The 21,383-nt window shown below is 34.5% G+C and overlaps 1 protein-coding gene across 5 annotated transcripts in view; it reads right to left on the bottom strand.

The window, feature by feature from the left end:
• The window catches only part of TFPI (tissue factor pathway inhibitor), a 62,927-nt gene that overhangs the window by 24,407 nt on the left and 17,137 nt on the right, over window positions 1-21,383 (bottom strand). For 3 of the 5 annotated variants that reach the window (XR_013447255.1, XM_036073836.2, XM_036073838.2), the window contains 2 exons: window positions 11,064-11,182; window positions 4,413-4,610 (listed from right to left, as the gene is read on the bottom strand). Coding sequence is in view for 4 of the 5 variants with exons in the window: in XM_036073836.2 (XP_035929729.2) it covers window positions 4,413-4,610; window positions 11,064-11,169 (304 nt within the window). In the remaining variant the exon portion in view is untranslated. The remainder of the gene's footprint in view (window positions 1-4,412; window positions 4,611-11,063; window positions 11,183-21,383) is intronic. The other 2 variants (XM_078071083.1, XM_078071084.1) reach the window with 2 other exon arrangements.

Genomic DNA, 21,383 nt, shown 5'->3' on the forward strand with positions numbered 1-21,383 from the left:
ATTCAAATCAATATAATAAGTGAAGTTTTAATTTGCTCATGTAAACATTAGGAAGGCTGAGTGATGTTTGTTGTATAATCATGTTCTGCAGAGAAAAGCTTTGAGTCAAGGCAGTTTATAATTAGTTGTGTGGCCGGAGAGACAGGGGGTTGGGGGAATGAGTTGGCTTATATGCCCCTTTCAGTCAAAAATCAGCAGCTAGGTTATTCTTTGGAATATAAAATATCTTTGAAAGAGAAGGTAATGAGGCCTTTTTTAAAAGATTTTCCTATATTTTATTAAATAGTCTTTTTAAAAAGATATATATATATATATATATATAATTGTATTTTAAATATTAAGGAAACCTCAGGAGTCTTTCTCATTGTAAATAACCAACTGTCAATGTGTTCAATTAGATAGTGGATTGTCATAATAAGCTTATATTGAAATATTTTAATGTACAATTAATTTGTTACAGTTTTAATTTATAAGGGCAAAGAAAGAATATATACAGATAAATATTACATCAGACTAGAGTGCTAAATAATCATTTTTACTGTTTTGCCTACTGACGGTAGCCATTGGAAGGGAACATAGAAATGCTTGATTTCAATGTTCATGTAATATTAAAAGAGATAACTTGTTTTCTGATTCCATTCCAAGTTGGATTAATGTTAAGTAATTAACACATATTAAACAAAAAACAACCAAAAATTTTTCAAAATAATTACATTGATCTTGGCTAACTGTAAAATAATTAGGTTCTCAGCATAAAGAGGGCCACTGATTTCACTGGCTGCTTCCATAATATTCATACCTTATCATGGTAACTAAGCAGCATGTTTTACACATGTGTAAAAATTTAAACTATGAACATAATGAAAAAAAATGTAATTTAGCAGATAGAGATATTAACAGGCACTGCAGGATAAAATGACATTTGATGTCATTATTTTCTGAAGTTTCTAAGTGCTTTCAAGCCTACAGTCACATTATTTACTTGAAAGGATCTTTCCCCTGAACAAGTAATATAAATATTAGTATGCATAACATTAATGATTTTGGTCTATGTGATTATCACATCCTCAATGTGCACAGGAAGAAACTGAGCTTCAGAGAGTAACAACATTCAGGATTGAAACAAAACAAGCTTTTATCCCATTTATTATTATTAAACTGTTATTCTATTCATAGCATAATGTGTCCATCTTCATGGAAAATCAGTTAACTCTGATGGTGTAGTCTATTTTTGACTATTCTATTCCACTGATTTCTGTCTATCCTTATTCTCACATCATTCTGCTCAATTTCGGCAGCTGTGCTATATAACTCTTGAAATCAGGTAAAGTCTGGGGCACCTGTGTGGTTCAGGCTGTTAGCATCTGACTCTTGGTTTCGGCTCAGGTCATGATCTCAGGGGTGTACGACTGAGGCCCACATTGGCCCTGAGCTCAGCTCAGAGTCTACTTGAGGTTCTTTCTCTCCACCCCACCTCCCCCCAACCCCGTCCCTCTCCCTGCTCGCTCACATGTGTGCATGTGCTCTCTCTCTCTCTTTCTAAAATAAAAAAAATCTTTTTTTAAAAAAAGGAAATCAAATAAAGTCCTCCAAATTTGCTCTTTTATTCAGAATTGTTTTAGCCATCCTAAAATATATACAGATAAATATTACATCAGACTAGAGTGCTAAATAATCATTTTTACTGTTTTGCCTACTGACAGTAGCCATTGGATGGGAACATAGAAATGCATATTATTGTATTGCATATCATTTTTAGAGTTGACTAATTAATATATAAACAAAAATGTGCTGGAATTTGGTATAGGATAAAATTTCCAGATCCATTTGGGGAGAATTTACATCTCAACTAAAGTGCACCTTTCAATCTATTGTTTTATATCTCTGTTCATTAAAGTCTTCTTTATTTGCCAATGAATTTTTAACAGTGTTTTATAGATTTCATTGTAAATGTTGTGTACTTTTTTATTTAAATCCATCACTAAGAATTTCATGTTCCATTATTTTAAATGAAATTGTCTTTTTAAGAATTTTGTCTAATTTTCTATTTGTTCATTGCCAGCATGTGTGTAAATATTTACATTGTCCTTTTATCCAGTGAGATTTCTAAAGTCATCTGCAAGTTCCTAAAATTTTTCATATATATAATTGGGTTTTCTCTCAGTCATGTGGATGCTCTGGGAGATGTTCCATTTACAAATCCTTATAATTATTTTCTCTAACTTATGGAATTTCACCAAATGCATGCAGTTTTGTTGTTCAGTGACAAACTCAAAGGGACTCTTGTTCTGACTTTTTAGCTTTTTCTCTACATATGTCCATACTCTCCCACATATTATGCCCCAAAACCCATTGACCTCAGTCTCCTAATCTCCAATCTCCATATTCTCTACCAGGGAGACCACCATCCTGTACTTGGGCTCCCCTCCTTTAGCTATGGTTCAGAAGTGCCTTCATGCAGAAAGCTGGGGAGACTGGACTCACCTCACATGTTTCCCTTCTCTAAGGGATCACAATCCTGCACTGCCTTTTGATCCATGTCTGCCAACAGTTGTTTCATATATTTTGTCTAATTTTCTAATCATTTATATTATGAGAGAAAGTTCCGTTTCAGCTCTTCCATCATAGCTGAAGATAGAATTGTCTCTTTAGGTGATTTTTTAAAAGCCTAGCAATCCTTTTTATATATGCTAGTTATATCCTTAACAGTAATTTACTATACACAACACTCATATATTCAAACAATAAGTGGCTCTTGCAGATGTAATAAGGAGATGGAAGCCAGAGACTCATATTTATATGCTAGGTAGTAATGATGTTTAGAAGATACTGTAAGCAAGGAGGTCACTGAAGAAACAAATAATTATATTTGATTAATTTCTAAAGAAAAGGGTAAATTTTATATGATGGTGAAATAAAAGAAACAGGTATGTATCGTGGGAAAGAGGCCAGCTGATGAAAATGTTAGGCTGCTAAAGGAGAAAGTGAGAATTACAAAGAATGAGGCAACCAGGCCTCTAGCCAAGGTGCTGAACCTGAGTGCTATTCAACTCAACACAAAAGGATACTCGGCCCAGTATGGATGAGAAGGAGGTATAATGAATGGAAAATGACCAGGCAATCACCAAAACCAGGGGCCCACCAGAGGACCACTGAACTGCATAATCTCTGTTAGTAACATTTCCAGCACTTGTATGGAGAAGAAAGAAGGAAATAAGTGCTCAAGTTCAAAGAAATATATTCACATCAATCCTTTTCTGTCAGCTCTGGAATATACAAAAAAAAAAAAAGACCTCACAGAGTCACACAGGGGAGAAGTTCTCTCTTTTCACCACAGTGAGATTTTCCGACAGGCCAAGAGCATCATGATGCCAAGGCTATTTTGTAAAAGCTGTTTGGGAAAGCATTATCAAAGTGAGAATGCAGAGCTGTCTGTTTTGCAAAAAGCAAGACACCTAGTGTTACTAACTAAAGATACCGTCTCTATAGACTACCATTTAATTCAACTAGCTCTAATAACATGCCATGGGGAAATTTGGGACTAGACCCTGGGAAGATAAAGACAATTCAGATTCTTCTATCCCTTAAGTAGTTTACAATTCAGAAGAATTAAACAGACATAAAAGCATTCAAAATTTTGACCAGCAATTATCTGGAATTTATCTCAGTGAGACGAGATAAAACCACATTATAGTTTGTAAAATTCAGGGGGAAATGTTGTTTTAGTAGGATTAAAGCAAAATAAAAGTGTCCCATAAAACTTACCAACAATATAATATGATATACTTTTAAACATTATAAATTAGTAAAAATATGAAAAGTTGGGCTTGGTAAAGTCTACATGGCTCAGTAAGGTTCATATTTTCTTTTCTACAATATTCTAAGGCCCTAAAGAGAATGACTTAATTTTCATATATATATTTCTGCTCTCTGATGCAGTTTAGAATTTTCTAATTAGTAGCTACTGAAAGCCTCAAAGTGGATTCTCAGATTCATTATTTTGACAGGAAATAGCTATAAGATCACTATACTGATAAAGGGAAGACTAAGTCAATATGACTGTTTCTTTCCTGCCAACTCATAGCTGCCCAGGAGGCTGAATTATACCCACTTCACTGCAGATACAAAATCAGTGAACTTAAAGGTTTTTCTTCTTTCTTTATTACGAAGAAAAATATAGGATAACAAATGGGGCTTAATATAATTTGTAATAACTGATATGAAAAATGAAAAATAGTAGTTGAACATGAATGCCGAAAATGTGAAAAAAATATTCCTTGGAATGTTCAAATAGTTCTAACTTCTTTTCCTAAAATTATCAAATCTATAATCAGATCTAATAACCCTAAACTTTTTTAAAAAGTTAAAGGAGCCTAAAGGCTCCTGGGTGATAAGTGTCTCTAGAAACCTACCTCTCATACATTTTTCTTCGCACTCTTCCAGACTTCCAAATCGATTCTGATTTCCTTCACATCCCCCATACATAAATTCTTCACACTGTTGAGTGTGAATGTTGAAAAAAAATTGTGTAATCATTGCTCTGCATGGGCCATTATCCGCTTTCAAAGCACAAAATGAATGTAAAAGTTTCAGTGGTGGCAACTCAACATCTACAAGGTAAAAATAAAAGATATAGAACCTTTCATCCGCATAGTAATAGTGTTCTTTATTTCCTTTTCAGTACGTTGTAATTTTTCTTAAAAAGCACAACAGAAATAACACAGGCTGAAGAAAACATGACAAGTTATTAAAAATTATCAAAAAGGTAAATAAAGTTTATAAACACACCAAATGAAACAGATTTTATCAACGATTAAACTTTAGGAGTAGAATAATTTTCTAGACTCGCATTAGGGATTTGGCTTAAACATACACCAGTTGACCAGTATGGAAATGCATAGTCGTTGTACGGTAACCAATGTGTTGACGTTACGAGTAAGTAAAGATGTCTTTTTAAATTCAGCAGTTTTTAAGGGCAGACATTAATGGACAGCTCTTTGATTTGCTCTCCCTAATCCACAGTTGTGTCATTTTTTGCACATAAACAACTTTTTAAAAGCAGCAGTACATACATATTCATATGTATACACACACACACACACACACACACATACATCACACTGTATTAAGCCATTCCCAAATAATGGAAATGTTGGTGTTTGGTATTACAAATACATATATATCATGGTCCATTCTTTTACTTACCATGGTTTGTTTTTAACAATGTTGAGAAAACTTAATGCTGTCTGTATTTTAAAGTAGAATGAGGCAATTCTTTTGATCTTGAGTGAGAATTTTTTTCCCTCAATATTCAATCACTTATTTTAGTCACAGAGGAATTTCATATCTTGGGAAGGGACTTGTATATACAGAAAACTCAAAAATTTTAAATTTTATGAAGTCTAATATTAATCGAGGCTTAATTTTAAGTAAGTTGCATTTGCTTATAGAATCTATCAGTAAGATAGACACTGAAAATTGTGGTTGGTACTATCAAAATCATAAAGAACAAATAATGTCATTAATACTCCTTGAGTATTGTCTATAATGTATTTTCCAAGACTTTCAGTATTCACTATGATCACTTCTGAGGGACCTAAGCCAATTTGCCCTTTAGAGGGCAGCAGTATGCTGCTAAATTAAAACTGATTAAGTTTAGGTATCTTCCAAGAAAGGGTTTTAATGCACTATAAAATCATTTACTTTGAAAAAAGATGAAAGGATGTCATCATTTAAAAATATATAAAACCTTTTAAAAGCATTAAATAAAAGAACAAGTGTGAATATATAACCATCTAGAAGGAAATCAATTTTGAATGTCCTGTGGTTTCAAAACTTCTGTGAATTTTTTGAAAGAGAAGATATACATATCATAAAAGTTGGATTAGATAATTTTATCACATCTCTTCTACCCTCCACCTTTTGTTACCTTAATGATCTATATTGAATTAATGTCAAGTAGTAGCCACATTTCAGTAGTGTTAAAACTCTTTATGATAAAATAATTGGAATGTTATTTTTTATTTTCTATATGGGTCTAAAATGATAAGTAAACCCTGAAATCTTAGAAGGGTTAAAAATATAGCTTTCTGTACATAAATTATTATTATGCTGTTTCATTCATTTGACAGTAATTATTTATGAACATGTGAATTTTATCTCAACCACTCTTCCACTTTTAAACTTAAAATCAAAGTTTAATTTATAAAATGCCATATCACCATTTTGATTTCTTTGATAACTGAATTGACAATTTTTTTCAATTGAAATAAGTTGAGCTTACAGAAATGATATAACAGTAAAATTTCAGACCCAAATTTGATAAGATAGAATAACATAAAACAGATTTATTTATTATGACACACAGACCTTCATCTACAAAGGACATGGATATTTTTAGCACCAAACACAATTTTCATGAATTGGCTAGTTATCGAGTTAGCTAATTATTACTGGTCAAACCTTTAAGTAATGTTGAATTTTATGCACCTGTGTACTTGTCCGTTTTCAGCTTCCTGTGGGGTTATGTACAATCAAAAATATATAATTTGGATGTTTATGTGATTTTTTAAAATAATTTTTACACCAATTATATAGTGTCCCTAAAGCCAATCAATCTCTATAATATATATGTAGTTTACCAAAATGAGTAAATAACTATTCATTGACATATGTAAATTATTCTCATGTCTTTGCTTTTTAATTATGTACCTAATATTTTATGCTGATGAACTTATTTGAATATGATTGGCTTTAAAATGTCTCTCAAGGCATATCAAAAGTTTCTGGCACCTAATGATATGGATACTTCAGAATCATAATTTTCCTTAAATGTTCCTGGACTTCCCTGGAATTCTTAATTTTCTTAAATTACATACACAAGTACTTTTCTCTATATAAATTCATTATATATTTAATATATATTATAGCACTTATATATACATTATATATAAAATAGCATTTTAGAAAGTTGGCAAAAATATCTTCCATAGACAAATAGGTGAATATAAACAAAAAAGTGATTTATGAAAAAACATGTGTTTTCCATTCATCACTGAAATTACAATTGTCAGTTTGAAATAAAAATAACTAAAAACCTTTTCTGAGTAGTAGTATACTCGTGAATAATTATAAATGCTGCTTATATTCTCTTAAAGATTTAGAATACTGTCACTGACATTCTGACTTGTTAAGAGTTGTGAGAAGCTAGAAGACTTTGCATCTAAGACCCTAAGCAGTGCATTTTACTGAGAACAGACCCACGACAAGCATCATTGCATTAGCACAATACGTTTGTACACTCTAGACACATTTTTATGCGACCGATAAAAATTTGACCTGTCAGTTCTATAAGTATCTGATCTTAGAATCAGATCTCAGAATCTCAGAGGTCACATAAATAATTTTGAGAAAGGAGCTAGGAATAATAATATTCTGATATTCTGAATCTTATGGCTATATACCATTACTTCAGAAATTCCTATAGCACTCCTTAGATAATATGATGGTCCCTGATTCCCATATTAATGTGACTTCAGATCTTTATAGACACAGTACCTCAGACAGGAGCCTATAGTCTAATACTCTACCTGTAGAACCCAGGGGGCTTCACCTAATACCTGAGTTGCTATAGATATTTAGGAGAACTAGTTCTTATAAATAGTAATTTACATAAGGTTCTTTTTCATTGATGATGCTTCTGATTTCGACTTTTGATATATTTGATAGTCCTTTTCATCATGCCAAACTTTTATTTTACATCTTCTCCATTAAGCATATACCACACCGAGTTCAACTTGCTATTTAGGAATTGTGCCACAAGGTGGTGGCCATCAGCCACAGATTTGAAAGCTGGTTCCCCATATTTGTCCTTGTAGTAGTTAATACTAGCTAATGTTGTTTACTAATTACTGTGCTCCAGACATTTTGTAATCACATTATTTAGTAATCACAACAATCTTCTGAATGAGGTATTCTCTCCATTTACAACTTATAAAACAGCACTGTAGAAATTAATTGCTCTGTTCACACCCTAAGTTTTATATGCCACATAGTTTTATACCAGATATCTCACACATTCTTAATAATTGAGTGATATTGTCACAGTCTGTATGACTGAGATTCCTAGATTGGCGTTTAGGTAAAGCACATAGATTTAATTCTAAAATTTACACTCAATACATTTTTTTCTCAAATTCACCTTATACAAACTAAAAATGTTTCAGCTATGAAAGTAGGTGATTTTATAGCAATTTCCCAAGTGAAACACTAAGAACTAATTTTAAACTATATTTTATTAATTTATTATCAAATTATTCATCTTTACCGTTCACATTTTAGTGTCTTTCTTAGCTGAATCATATATTAGAATATTCTTTCGTGCAGTCAGCTTATGACCCACCCTTGGCAGAGCGTCCCTGAAGTGGGGGAATGATGAGGTGTGGTCTCTCAGATGTAGTACCATGCCACTCCACCCAAAAGGGATGGAAGTCTGTTTTGGTTTTCATTTTTTACCCTGGATAAATCTTTTTGAAAGTTAACAATTGTGTGTTGATCATGGGTCAGGCACTGTGGGGTCATGGCAGATATGATAGTAAATTAGGTGGCAGTAGCCCCGCCCCTTCCCTTTCATGTAGCATGCAGACACTGAAGATTTGTAAACATTCAAGAAGTTCAAGGTGCTGTGTTTGTGCATAATAAGATAGCTAACCTTGTCTGTAGAGTCAGGGATAGCTTTCCTGAGACTTGAAACGGAGACTGAAGGAAAGTGTTAGTGATAAGGATCTGCCTAACCCCATGTAACTAGAAAACATATGCAGGACAGTGTAATAGGGAATTTAATCTGATGCAGCCAGATGAACAGAATTATGGTTTTTATTGTATCATTTTTGTAATTGATTTCTTGCATTTTATGTCTCACAATCTGAGGATTACAATCTCACTCTCCCCTCCCCCTGTCCTGGGTCGTCGGATAGTAGGCTCATGATAATATTTGGGGACATGTCATGTCCCCGACTGTTAGAGTCTTCATTCTCCTGGAACTTGTTTGGGAACCAAGAGCTTTAAGGTAACTTACTATTTAAGAGTCTACATGCTGTTTGATTCTATCATGAAAAGATTTGATTTCTCTGGCAGGGAAGAACATAGCCATACACTCTTTGCCTTCTCCGTGCCGAAAAATGTGCCAGGTGCTTTTATGCAGTTTATATAACAACCATATGAATGTAGTTATCTGCATCACTTACATATCGATTAAGACACTGGGAGTCAGAGAGTTTACCTAACTCATCTAATTTTGCAAAGCTACTGTGTGGCAAACCCCACATGCAAACGTAGATCTGCCTGATTCTAAATCTTATGAAAGACACTTGCCTTTCTCTAAATGCTCCCTGCTAATCTTCTCTCTCTCACTCTAAAGGAATTTTAAAAAAGAGCTTATCTCTACTGTTTTTTATTATAAAAAATTTTATTATATTTCATCCTCCCTGCTGGTTAGACTGATTAAGAAAAAGCCTACTATTGCCTTGTGAGAAAAATGATAAAATCGTGTATGTTTTTCTCTAAGATGATAGTACACTATTTGATGAAATGGTATACTTCTATAAAAAGATAACATGACCTTGGCACAGTGTGATAAATGGTATCTTCAAAATTGAATTGATTCTGATGTGGGATCATGCTATTTCAAGATTGAAAACAAAATCAAAAAACCCCAAAACTGGTTAAGACTGTGCAGCCAGTCAGTTAGGTGATCTTCAAGTCTAGCTTTCAGATAAAAATATTTTCGTAGCCAGCTTTGTTTGTTCTGAATTTATCAAGAGATTTTAAACTCCAGCTTAATTATTAATGGGTTAACTCTGGTTTCTTGGCTGACTGTATCAGCAGCAACAATGTCAGGAAACTTCTGATTACCTGGCATGCATTTTCTCAGCCTAACTGAGGGGCATCAGATTAGGTGAATATTGGGGATCCTTTCTCCTCCCACTTTCCAAGATGGGTTGCCTGCTTTTTCTCTGTGGGGACTTTATTCTCTACATTTCTTCTCTTCTCAGCTTCCAGAATATTAGAAACCATCTCTTTTGATAAATGAGACAAATGAATTAGAGCTTATTTCATAATGCCCAAATTCTCATTTTATAAGGCACGTTATAGTGTTTACTTTGTTAGTGTTTCATCTTTAGGAAGTTTTTATAACAATATTTTTTCCAGTGACAATTTAATAGTCTCCCCTGTGAAACTGTGAGATTCTTCAGAACTTGGTCTGAGTCATCACTGTTTCCCTGGTACCTACCAATTTCAAGCACATTAGATATATTTATTCAATCTTTATCAAAGGGAAGTACATTGAACAAAATCCCTTTCAAGGGTGCTTAGATATATGAAATAAGAATATATTTAGGGGAAGTCTTTGGTACACCATCAACATACATACCAATAGAAGCTATCACTTTGTTCATATTGTCTCACTATTACCAATGACTTGAGATTTCTATCAATAATTTACTAATTTTCCACAAAATAGTACTTTTAAGAAAGAAATATATAGTAACAATCACTGTACAATCTTCTCCTTGTTCTATTGCTGATTGTTAATATTTTATTTTTAGATACGGAGCTTTATGAGATTAGAACTAACTTGTATTAGGCCAGATCTCCTAATGTCCTGTTTTACTAGATTCTCACACTGGACTCATCTGGGAAGTTCTTGAGAATAAGGCAAAAAAGCAGAGAATATCTATAGTTTCCCTTCCCTTCTCACACTTTTCCCAGCCAAAGGATGGCATCAAGGTTCACAGCTGTTTCTACAACACTTTGTTCCTTGCAATTGTCCAGAGATACTTCAATGTTTAATCTTATCGCCTGGAAAAAAAAAGAAGTCTTCCTTTCTAAAGTGACTTTTTTTTGGTCTAAATTTTTTTTGGGGGGGGGACAAATTACATGTAAGACATGTAAGTCACTAATGTAAAAGCTAATTTTCCCACGCAATGGAGAAAAATATATTACATTTTGGGATTAAAATTGAGATCTTTAGCCAAAAAGTATGAATGCTTCTAATATTTTACCTGTAATATCTGTATATTCTTCAGCTTCAAGGACAGCACTAAGAAGGGCAGAGGCACAAGTAAGCAGCACATACACAGACACCCAAAAAATCTGTTCTTTCTTCATTGTATAAATATCTCTGAAATACAGAACCCAGATATATTTAATTAAGAGTTAATGTCAAATTATCTGTAGACTAGCAGGAATCTTATGCACGCCTCCAAATGTAAATTTCTATGACACTTAATCTGTACTGTCTGCAAATTCTATGAGTCCTATTTAAAATATGTGCATGTAGCATTTAATATTGTAGACACACATATGTTCAGTGCATATGTCTAATAATATTCAAGTATGCAGCTCATGTTTCAACCTTGAAAATACAAATTAAAATGGCAACAATTGATCATCATGCCTAAGTATGTATTAAGATCCATTTTCATATGCAGTTCTATTTGCCACATCTTTCTCACAGCTCTTCTTCTTTCTCAGTCAGAATTAATATTTTAATATTTCTGGCATTTTTCTATTATTTCATTAATGCAACTTTCAATTCCTGATTTCTCTTTCCCATGGCTTCAGTCCTTCTCTTCAAAAAGAAAGACATTTTCCAAATTTTTGTCTTTGTTTCCTATAAAATATATTTGTTTGTATAACCAATTTCTTAACCAGATTTTCTATGAGATAGCAGACAGAACTGCTGAAAAAAGAAATCTTTAGCATTCTAGCAAGTCCTTTACCCCAATCTTCCACCCTCTATTTACGCAGGTATCTGATTCAAAAGAGTTTCATAGAAAAGTGACTTTAAGTGATAAACCAACATATTTACACTCTAAGGGAAACAGATTTCAGAAGGAGAGTGAGACTTCCTCTTTCAAAATGATTTAGAGTTCCACAGTAAAAAATAATGGAAAAACCACACTGAAATTTTTTTAAGGCTCTTTCTACTTTGGATTCAAGGGTGGGTGTTTATATAGCATAGGAAGAGAAAAAGAAGGAACATATGCACATGTTCAGCCACTGATGTTATAAGTCAGGAAGGAAAGAGAAATCTTATCAGTAAGGATTCACAAATGCAAGAACAGATATTCCATCTAAAATAATTTAGAGAATTCTCTGTTTACTCCTATAATGAATCATAACTGCCGTATACACCATTAAGGTATATGTAGTTTTATAATAAATAATAAAGTAATGCCATTTTGCTTTAAGCTTCATTAAAATCACTAGTGAAATGTACAACCTATTTTTTCACAACACTTTGTAAATGTTAACATGTATTTGATTTTTCTGTCAGGAGCCGTGTTATATACCTCTGTGTCATATCATTAACTATTTGAATCCACAAGTATATTTGTATATATATGAATGCATATACATGTATATATATATGTATATAATTTGGAAGAGTTGATCACCTAAACTTCTAGTCTTTATCTTATTTTTGAAAATGTAGTTTTTGGGGTGCCTGGGTGGTTCAGTCAGTTAAGTGTCTGCCTTTGGCTAGGGCCCTGATCCCAGGGTCCTGGGATCGAGCCGAGCGTTGGGCTCCCTGCTCAGCGGGGAGTCTGCTTCTCCCTCTCCCTCTGCCCCTCTCTCTGCTCCTGCTCTTTCTCTCTTTCAAATAAATAAATGAAATCTTTAAAAAAAAAAAAAAAGAAAATGTATTTTTCGGGGCTCCTGGGTGGCTCAGTCATTAAGAGTCTGCCTTCGGCTCAGGTCATGATCCCAGGGTCCTGGAATCCAGCCCCACATCAGGTCCCCTGCTCCGCGGGAAGCCTGCTTCCTCTCCCACTCCCCCCCACTTGTGTTCCCTCTCTCACTGTGTCTCTGTCTGTCAAATAAATAAATAAAATCTTTAAAAAAAAAATGTATTTTTCAAGGACTCTTCTATTTCCATTAGTTTCTTTGAGATATATGGCCCTGTGATATTTTGAGTGAAAAATATTGCTTATTTTTCTATCCCATCGTTTAGGGAACAGGCTGAAGTTGGGTGCCTAAAGACCTTGATGAGAATTTGGGCTGTAAACCCACCAAGTTACTTTCTTTAAAACTATTGGCCTACAGTGTTGCCTAATTTTAGTAGTTTTAGACTTTCCTTGGTTGCAAGGATCAGAAGCCAGCTCAGACAGTTTGCTTATTCATTCTAGAGAAGGTGGAACAAGCTAGGATCAGAAAGGGAGGTTTGTGGTTGGATCTGAGAGTCGGGGAGCTGAATGCCGTTAGAAGTCTCTCATAGCTATTGCACTGCTTAACAAGTGTTACTCTCCTTCAGTGCAGCCCAGCTTTCTCTACGTAGGAGGATGCGTAGCACTGATATTTCCAGGGTTTTAAAGCTTAAAAGATCCTTCCATCAAAACAGTATGACTGCTTCTCTTTATGACTAGTGTCAAATAGCTTGAGAATAGCACTGATGGTTTCAATTTGTAGGAAATGCCCCCTTCACTTTTGGACGAATACATTTGAGGTGAAAAGCTGTTAGGAGACTAGCATAGATTTGGAGTAGCTGAAATGGACTTTCTTAGGGTTGGGGAATGGGATAATGTGGTAACATTGCAAATCTCTACGTAAGTATACGGTTTTAGGATGGAGTGGACAAGTGTGGCTCCCAGGAGGAGTGGATTGTTGCTCCCAGAAAAAGGAAGGGTGTCGGGCAGATAAAACGAAGAGTCATGCACTGAGCAACCCAGAGCTAACTAATGGCTGATCCAGAACTTGAATTCAAGTTAGAATAACCTCCCAGAGTGAAAGATTGATTCCGGCACATCACTGAAAAAACAGTACAACTTCTTATGATACTAATAAAACTGTAATCTGTAGAGATCAAATTAGAGTGAACTGACTTAATTACAGATCATTGTAATTAGTTTCCTTTTTAAAATTTCCAACTGCATCACTGAGTTACATTGCAAAATGGCAAACAAGACAGCAAATCCAAACTGAAGCTACGCATTGGTTAACTCATTCTGCCTTTCTGCACTCTATTTCTTGAATAGCTGACCCCATTAAAAATATCTACTACCCTACCTAGTATCATATAGAAAAATTGATTCAAAGAAATTCAAAGATCTGAATGTGAAAGATAAAACATTAAATCTTGTAAAAGAAACATAGGAGAATATGTTCATGATGAGGTTGGCAAAGGTTTCTGAATCAGGATACAGACAGCACCAATTATAAAGTAAAATACTGTTAATTTGATTTCATTAAAATCAACTCCTGCTCATCAAGATAAGCACCATTAAGACACTGAAAAGGCAAGTTGTGAGAAAGTGTTTGAAACTCATGTATCTGAAGATTATACATTAAAAATGTATGAGGAATTACAAATAAATATCCAACTAAAATGGGTTAAAGATTGACTGGGCACTTCTCGGAAGATTATAGGCAAATGGCAAATAAGCATATTTAAAAGATAGTCAACATAATTAGTCATCATAAAAATTAAAATTAACACCATTGTGAGATAGTATGACAAAATTTAATAAAAACTGACAATATAAAGTGTTGATGACTTGAACCTTCACCATTGTTGGGATTATGCTATCTGAATTATTTGTGTTCCCCAAATTCTTATATAGAATCCTAACTCCCAAATGTGATGGTATTAGGAGGTAGGGTCTTTCAGAGATGATTAGGTCTTAGGGTATAAGATTCATGTTCTTATAAAAGAGACCCCACAAAGATCCCTCATCCATTCCACTGTGTGAGGACTCAGCGAGAAGGTACGAGCTATGAACCAGGAAGAAGGCCCTCACTCTTGCTAATCCCTTTTAATTTCTAATCAATATCAGAATTTATTTAAGCAAGAATATATTATATAAATGTGTTGTGTCAGTGACTAGTTGTGTGTAATAATATGTTAGACAGTAAGAGAGATTAAGAAATCTAGAGGAAGCCTTGACCCTTAGGAATTTACATGTAACCAACTGAGTTAAATAAAAATGCAATGTTAAATGCCTAGATAAATTGTCAGGGTATATTTGCATACACCAGGCACATAGTAGTGGAAAATAAACATATGTTAAATTATTTAACTTGGATAAAAATAGAATTTATATTTTGGGACAACAAACTAAAAATCCTAAACTTAGCTCTGCCAGCAACCTGTTAAGTAACCTTTGGAAATTTATATTTTTATTTTTTTTAAGATTTTATTTATTTATTTCACAGAGAGTGAGAGAGCACAAGCAGGGGGAGCAGCAGAGGGGAAGGAGAAGCAGGCTCCCTGCTTGATCCCAGGACCCTGAGATCATGACCTGAGCCAAACGCAGACACTTAACCAACTGAGCCTCCCAGGCATCCCTATATTTTTAAACCAATTTATAAAACACATGACTTTGACTACATTGTCATTAAGTTCCATTCTAGTTCTAAAAATTTATGCATTTTATTTAACACATTTTATATACTCCACAGAATAATTTACAGTTATGTTGTTTAACTTACATTTTCCATTCACTTTAATGCTAAGCTGCAGTGTTAATTTTATCCTTTAGGTCAAGATGTGTTCTCAGAATATAAGTTCAGCAAGATGTTATTAGCTGCTACATTAAAAAAAAAGAGTTCATAGGCTAATATATATTTATGTCTGAATTAAAAACCTTATATATAAAAAAAAACCTTATATAGGTTTCTCAACTGTAGGACGTTTATAGGATCCTTATTATGGTAATGTGCAATTGTACCTTCTATGGGAGAATAGAGTAAATGCATTTCCAAACGTATATGACAAGGGGCTATTTTCCCATAAAATATTTTTTGGAAAATACCTTGACAAATAATGTTACATTTAAGGAGAAGTCAGTAGATATTCTGAACTAGAAAAATATTAAAAATGTGATCTGTGCTTTAATAAAATCCAGCATGTATGGCAAGATGTCAAGAGGGCAAAAATTTAAGTGGAATTGGCAGCTAGAATGTTGCAGAGGATCAGACTGAAATTAGGAGCAGGGAACAATCAGTGGAACTACAGAGAAAAGGGCAGGTTTGAGAGACTTTTTGAGTTAAGTATTGATAAAATTGAGTAATTGAGTAAATACAGGATATAAAGAACAGAGAATTCAAGTATAGCCTGAGTGAATTACTGTGTTAGTCACACAATAGGTAATTTATAGTTAGGTAAATTAATATAAGTATTGATTGGTGTGCATATTAGGGAGGAATTCAGTCTGGACAGATTGTATTTGAGGTTATGTTTTCTAAGTGGACCTGTATAAAGGCAGTTAAAGATGTAAGACAAGAGCTGGGAAATGTTTTGCTATATCATCATCATCATTGTGAGGCAGGGTCATTTCACCAAGGGAAAGGATGCCAATAAATCATTTCCATCTCCCCCTTCAACTTTATTTCCTATCATCTTTCCTGTAATCATTTGGCTTTATGGACACTGCCTACTAATCCCCTGGCTTCAATGAAACTGCTAATTCTTGAACAAACCATACTCATTCTAGGTGTGGTACTTTGAAACTACTATTTCTTGTCATGGGAATACTCTTCTACAAGATAATGGAATAACAGACTCCTTCTTTTAGTTAGGACCCTGTCCAGAAAGCCTCTCCTCCGAAAGATTTTCTTGGAGCACCATATTTAAAAAGTAACCACCACCAGTTCCTCATCATTTTCTATACCAATAACCTGGCTTTTCTTTTTTAAGGTTCTTTGCCTTTTCATTACTGAATTGTAGAAGTTCTTTATCTATTATGGGTATAAATTCCTTGCCAAATATATACATAATAAATACTTTATCTTGTTTTATTGTTTATCTCTTTTTTTTCATATAAGTGTCTTGATAAGCACAAGTTTTTATTTCTAGTAAATTTGATTCTTAAAAGCAATTCAATAGTTCAGTAGCTATCAGTATATCTACAAGTTGTACAAACATTGCCCCCATCACTTTTAGAATATTTTCATTATCCTATAAGGAAACTCCCCACCCTTTAGCCATCACCTCCTTGCTTCCCAATCTCCCCATTCCACATCCCAAGGTAACCATTAATCTAATTTCTGTCTCCATATATCACCTAATTCTAGACAGTTCATATAAATGAAATAATCCACTATATGTCCTTTTGTGTCTAGTTTCTTTCATTTAGCATAGTGTTTTCAAGGTTCATCCATGCTATAGCATGTATCAGTACATCATTTCTTTTTATTGCTGAAAATATCCTATTGTATAGAGATGCCATAATTTATCCATTTATTAGTTAATGAGCATTTGTGTTTTTCCCACTTTTTGGGTATTATGAATAATGTTATGAACATGTGTGCACAAGTTTTTGTGCAGACATATGTTTTCATTTCTCTTGGGTATATAACTAAGAGTGAAATTATTGTATCATATAGTAATTCTGCTTAATCTTTTAAGGAACTGCCAGATTGTTTTTCAAAGCAGCTGTACCATTTCACATTCCTACTAGTAATGTTTTGCTTTGTTTTCTGAATAGCACTTAGCACCGTTTACATATTTATTTTTGTACATGTTCACTGTCTCCATCACTAAAGCATTTTCCATTCTTAGCATAGACACTTTATATTACATTCACAGTTCTATGTTTAGTACCCGAAATAATGACTAAGTAATACTTGGTGAATAAATGAATTAATTAAGATATATTTTGTGAGCTAAAATTAGGTTACAGTATGGATCTTTGGATATATCCATGTAGTTTTATTTATTTCTGCCAATCCCACCAAAAAATAAAGAGATTAGAAGCAAATGTGATGGAGTGGTCATCCATCCATATTTTTGTTTTTAATTTATCTATTTGACAGAGAGAGAGATAGCAAGAGCAGGAACACAAGCAGGGGGAGTGGGAGAGAGAGAAGCAGGCTTCCCACCAAGCAGGGAGCCCGATGCGGGGCTCGATCCCAGGACCCTGGGATCATGACCTGAGCCAAAGGCAGACACTTAACCACTGAGCCACCCAGGCGCCCCCATATTTCTTTTTCTAATGGTATTTTTTATATTGTTTTCTGGAAGTATGAAATATTCCAATTGAAAAATTTGTAAAAGAAAAGGTAAATAGAGTGGATTTTGTGTTTATAAAATTTTGCTTAAGTGGTAGGTATTTTCCAAATCAAAAGAGGAACAAGAGCGATTGCTAAAATCCAATCAATGGTATAGATGGTAGTATGTAGGAGAGATGCCAAAAGGTATATTTAGAAAAGAGGTAATTAGGTGAAAGAAATGTATTATTTGTTATTTCACTATTTATTTATATTAATATTCTTTAGAGAGTATGTGAAAGAAAGGGAAGTGGTCTGTATGAATCTAGGAAGTGAGGAGCCAGAAATGGAAAGGAAAGGGGAAGAACCTTGAGATTTTCACTTATTGACGATATAAGCTTATCTATGAACTTCATATCAACTATAATCCTCTGAAAAATCTTATCCTATATGAAATATTATACCCATCTTTAGAAAACTGAGGCTCAGAAAAAGGGTATAACTTTTCCAAATAGAATGAGACAGAGCTAAGTTTGCACCCATATCTCTGTAACTCCAGAGCTCATGGTCATATCACCATACCAAGCTGCCTTTCCAAAAACTGGTCAATCAGTCTTCAGCGATGTCTACAAAGCACCCTGCCTACAAGGTTACTCTGGTTTGCTTGGCAAGTATATCACTGTAGTAGAGATGGCTATATTCCTTATGGAAACCAAGATCCATCCAATCAATCTAAGTAATGTCCCATGCTGTAATCCCAAGTAATATCTTTCCTTCTTCCCTTCCTCCTTTTTTTCTCTTTCTCTTCTGTTTTTCCTTCCTTCCTTCCTTGTTCCTTCTACCCTCCGCTGCCACCCCCTTCCTTCTTTTCTGTTTTTTAGGTTTGTTTAGTGGTTAACAGAAGGAGTCTGGAGTGAAACTGTGTTACAGGCTCAGTTGTGTCCCCCTACAAATTCATATGTTGAAGTCTTAACCCCCAGTACTTCAGACTGTGCCATATTTGCAGAAAAGGTCTTTAAAGAGGTAGTTGAGGACAAACTAGGTTGAGATGGGCCCTAATCCAATATGACTGGTGTCCTCATAAAAAAAAGAGGAGAAATTATGATACGGATACATACAAAGACTTACTACCTATAAGCCCAGAAGAGAAACCTCGAAGGAAATCAGTCTTTGTTGACACCTTGATCTCCAACTTCTAGGTTTCATAGCTGTGAGGAAATAAATTTTTATTGTTTAAGCTACCCAGTCAGTAGCACATTGTTATGGTAGCCCTGGCAATCTGGTACAGACTGTAAAACTTCAAATACCACTTCAGTAACTGACCAATTATCTGAATTTGATAGTACATTTATCCCCTCTTTGCCTCTGTTTACTCATCTATAAAATGGGTATTTTACCAGAACCTATCTCATTGGGTGTGAGGATTTTTTTTTTTTTAAAGATTTTATTTATTCATTTAATTGACACAGAGAGAGAGAGAGAGACAGCGAGAGAGGGAACACAAGCAGGGGGAGTGGGAGAGGGAGAAGCAGGCTTCCCACTGAGCAGGGAGCCCGATGTGGGGCTCGATCCCAGGACCCTGGGATCATGACCTGAGCCGAAGGCAGTCGCCTAACCAACTGAGCCACCCAGGCGCCCCGGGTGTGAGGATTAAAGGGAATTAGATTAGATTACATTGTAAAGGAATTAGAATGGTGACTAGTTCAGTAAATTGTAGCTATTACAATTTATATCTGTAATTCTTGACAACGTGTTGGGTACACTGTAAAAATGGCAGCTCAATATGCATGGAGTTTATCCTTTCTTGAGAATATTATCTCAGACTCTTTGAAGGGCTAAAAAATAACTGAAAATATAGCACTGATTTGGGAAGAGTTTAGGGACAAACTGAGAGACATTTTTGTTCTAATTTGGTTAGGTATGGAAGCCAAGAATTGCTGGGCTACAAGTTATAAAGTAAGCAGTATAGATCTTAAGGTAAAGTGAATATTCTTCTAAGGATCACAGTCAGTTGGAGCTAGAAATATGTTGGCAATCTGGCTTGGTGACTGAAAGAGAACTCAAAGGCAATGGCAATGGATACTGACAAGGATGGGAACTTATAGCAAGATTTAAAGAGCAAAAAACTCACAAAGAATGGAAGAGACCAATAGTAGGCTGGAATTACAGCATTAGATTTCTAATACCTCATTTTGGGAAAGGCCTAAAACAACATGTGGACAGTCACTGATCTATCATTAATAACTCCTGTTATTTTGTCATTTTTTTAAAGATTTATTTATTTGAGAGAGAGAGAGAGAGCCCACAAAGGGAGAGGCAGAGGGAGAAGCGGACTCCCCCAAGTGGGCAGCCCGATGCGGGGCTCGATCCCAGGACCCCAGGATCATGACCCAAGCCAAAGGCAGATGCTTAACTGACTGAGCCACCCAGATGCCCCTTATTTTATCATCTTTAAATTAATCTGGAAAAATTACGTATTATGTTTACTTATATATCATCAGCATGGTGCTTAGGAAATTAAACTTCCTAGTTCAAATTTTCTTTTTCACATATTGTTGAACTTCTTTTTTGAAGTTTTACTATTAATTTCTGAGATCAATGCATACTTTGCTATGTCTAAAAGAAAGAAATTTCATTTTGGCTGCTTCTTTGTGGTGTACCAGTGAAAGACAGGAGAGACAAAACGTGACAACCAGAAAAGAGAAAAAAATAGCTTGAAGAATAATTCCAATTTTCTGCTCAGCAGTGCCTAATGTTGTTATCCTCCTAGTGTTTATTACTGCCATCCACTCAATTTGGCTGATCCCTGGGGGAGCTACCCTTCTGCCCACTAAAATCTTGAAGCCTGTTTTTATCTTTAACCTATGTGCTTCCTTGGCTGTTTCTCATTTTAGGTGAGTTTGTTGCACACTAACACTAAGGATAATGAATGAAGAAAGAAAAAAATTAGGATAAAACTTACGGTGGGAAAGAGGAAAGATAAAAACCCTATAGGGATTCTAATAATTTTCTCTTTTCTCTTTATGTTTTGAAGTTCATTTTTTATAAGTAGTATTTCCAACGGAAAATTTCCAAATATTCATAATGACTAGGGTCCGGAAATGGATTTTTGTTAAAAATTATTGTTAATAGGCTTCCAACTCTTATTCCTGAATGCAGAGTTTCTGAACTTGTATCATCTCAGTGAGAAGTTTGAGAGCCAGACTTTTCTCAGGAAAAGAGTATTTTTTGAATAAATACATTGTGGGAATTCAAATGTTTGGGCAGTTTCCCAAGAGAGGTCTAAGGCTGTGTAACTGCACATTTGTCACATACCAAATTCTAACAAGTCAGTCAGAGCCTTCTTTAACTCTTTATTAATTTCCCTCCAGGTCCCACATTCTTGGGACACT

This window comes from Halichoerus grypus, chromosome 4 (assembly GCF_964656455.1).
Source record: "Halichoerus grypus chromosome 4, mHalGry1.hap1.1, whole genome shotgun sequence".
Taxonomy (NCBI): Eukaryota; Metazoa; Chordata; class Mammalia; order Carnivora; family Phocidae; genus Halichoerus; species Halichoerus grypus.